Below are 1,105 nucleotides of genomic sequence, written 5' to 3' on the forward strand. Positions count from 1 at the left end.
TATCTGTCTGTCTGTCTGTCTGTCTGTCTGTCTGTCTGTCTGTCTGTCTGTCTGTCTGTCTGTCTGTCTGTCTGTCTGTCTGTCTGTCTGTGTGTGTGTGTGTGTGTAGTTGTGAAGCCTCAGGCTGATGACGGGGTGACGGATCAGCTGTATACGGAGATCAAGCCGGCGGTGGACGGAGCGAACTACATCATCAAACAAATGAGGAACAAGAACGACTTCAACGAGGTGAGACGGTGGGGACGGAAAAACTCCTCTCTCTTTCTGCCCTGTTCTCTCCATCCCGCTGCCCCCCCTCGCTCATACTCCCTCTTTCTTGCTCCGTCTCCTTCTGACCCTCCCTCCGCCTCTTTTTATCTCTCCCTCTTTTCTTTTTCTCTGTCTCCTAGCCCCCTCTTTCCTTTTCTCTCCATCTCTCTCCCTTTCCTCAGTTACTCTCCAACTTTCTTTTGTTCCGTTCCCTCCCTCCTTCTCTCCATTTCTCCCACTCTCTCTTTTTCCCCTACTCTCCCCCCTTTTCTTTTCTCAGACTCCCTCTGTCTTCTGCACCCCCACGTACCTTCCTCCCTCTCCCCTCTCTCTCTACTTGTATATGAACCCACCCCCTGACTCTCCCCCTTCTCCCCTCAGGAGAAGGATAACTGGAGCGGTGTCGCCCGAACGGTGGACCGTCTGTGTCTCTTCTTGGTTACCCCGGTGATGACCATCGGCACCGTCATCATCTTCCTCATGGGTGTCTACAACATCCCACCCCCCCTGCCCTTCCAGGGCGACCCCTACGACTACAGCGAAATAAACCCTCGCCTGCCTTAATAGCTGTGTGACTTAAATATGGAGTGAATAACTTAATTAGTATATTACTATTTCAATAATTTTGTTTGTGTGATTTGAATAAAAATGTTCACTAAAATCCTTTAATATTATTTTTGTGTTTGTTAAATGTTAAGAAGCCCTCAGACGCTGTGTCTTGGGGGCTTAACTCGTTAATGGAGTATGGCATGTTTTATAATCCGGTTTAAAATGTGGTTTTACAGTTTCAAGAGAAAATAAGAGATTAGTATTTTTCAGCCATAATGTAGGAAAAGATGGAGGCTACAACATGTCA

General features: G+C 47.5%; 1 protein-coding gene across 1 annotated transcript in view; it reads left to right on the plus strand.

The window, feature by feature from the left end:
* LOC104956454 (acetylcholine receptor subunit delta-like) overlaps positions 1-894 on the plus strand; it is a 4,667-nt gene extending 3,773 nt beyond the window's left edge. The window contains exons 5-6 of the mRNA XM_010783935.1: positions 110-228; positions 631-894. Coding sequence (XP_010782237.1) covers positions 110-228; positions 631-813 — 302 coding nt within the window. The 3' untranslated portion in view covers positions 814-894. The remainder of the gene's footprint in view (positions 1-109; positions 229-630) is intronic.
* The last annotated feature ends 211 nt before the right edge of the window (positions 895-1,105 follow it).

This window comes from Notothenia coriiceps, unplaced genomic scaffold (genome assembly GCF_000735185.1).
Source record: "Notothenia coriiceps isolate Sejong01 unplaced genomic scaffold, NC01 NC01_scaffold00026081, whole genome shotgun sequence".
NCBI lineage: Eukaryota > Metazoa > Chordata > Actinopteri > Perciformes > Nototheniidae > Notothenia > Notothenia coriiceps.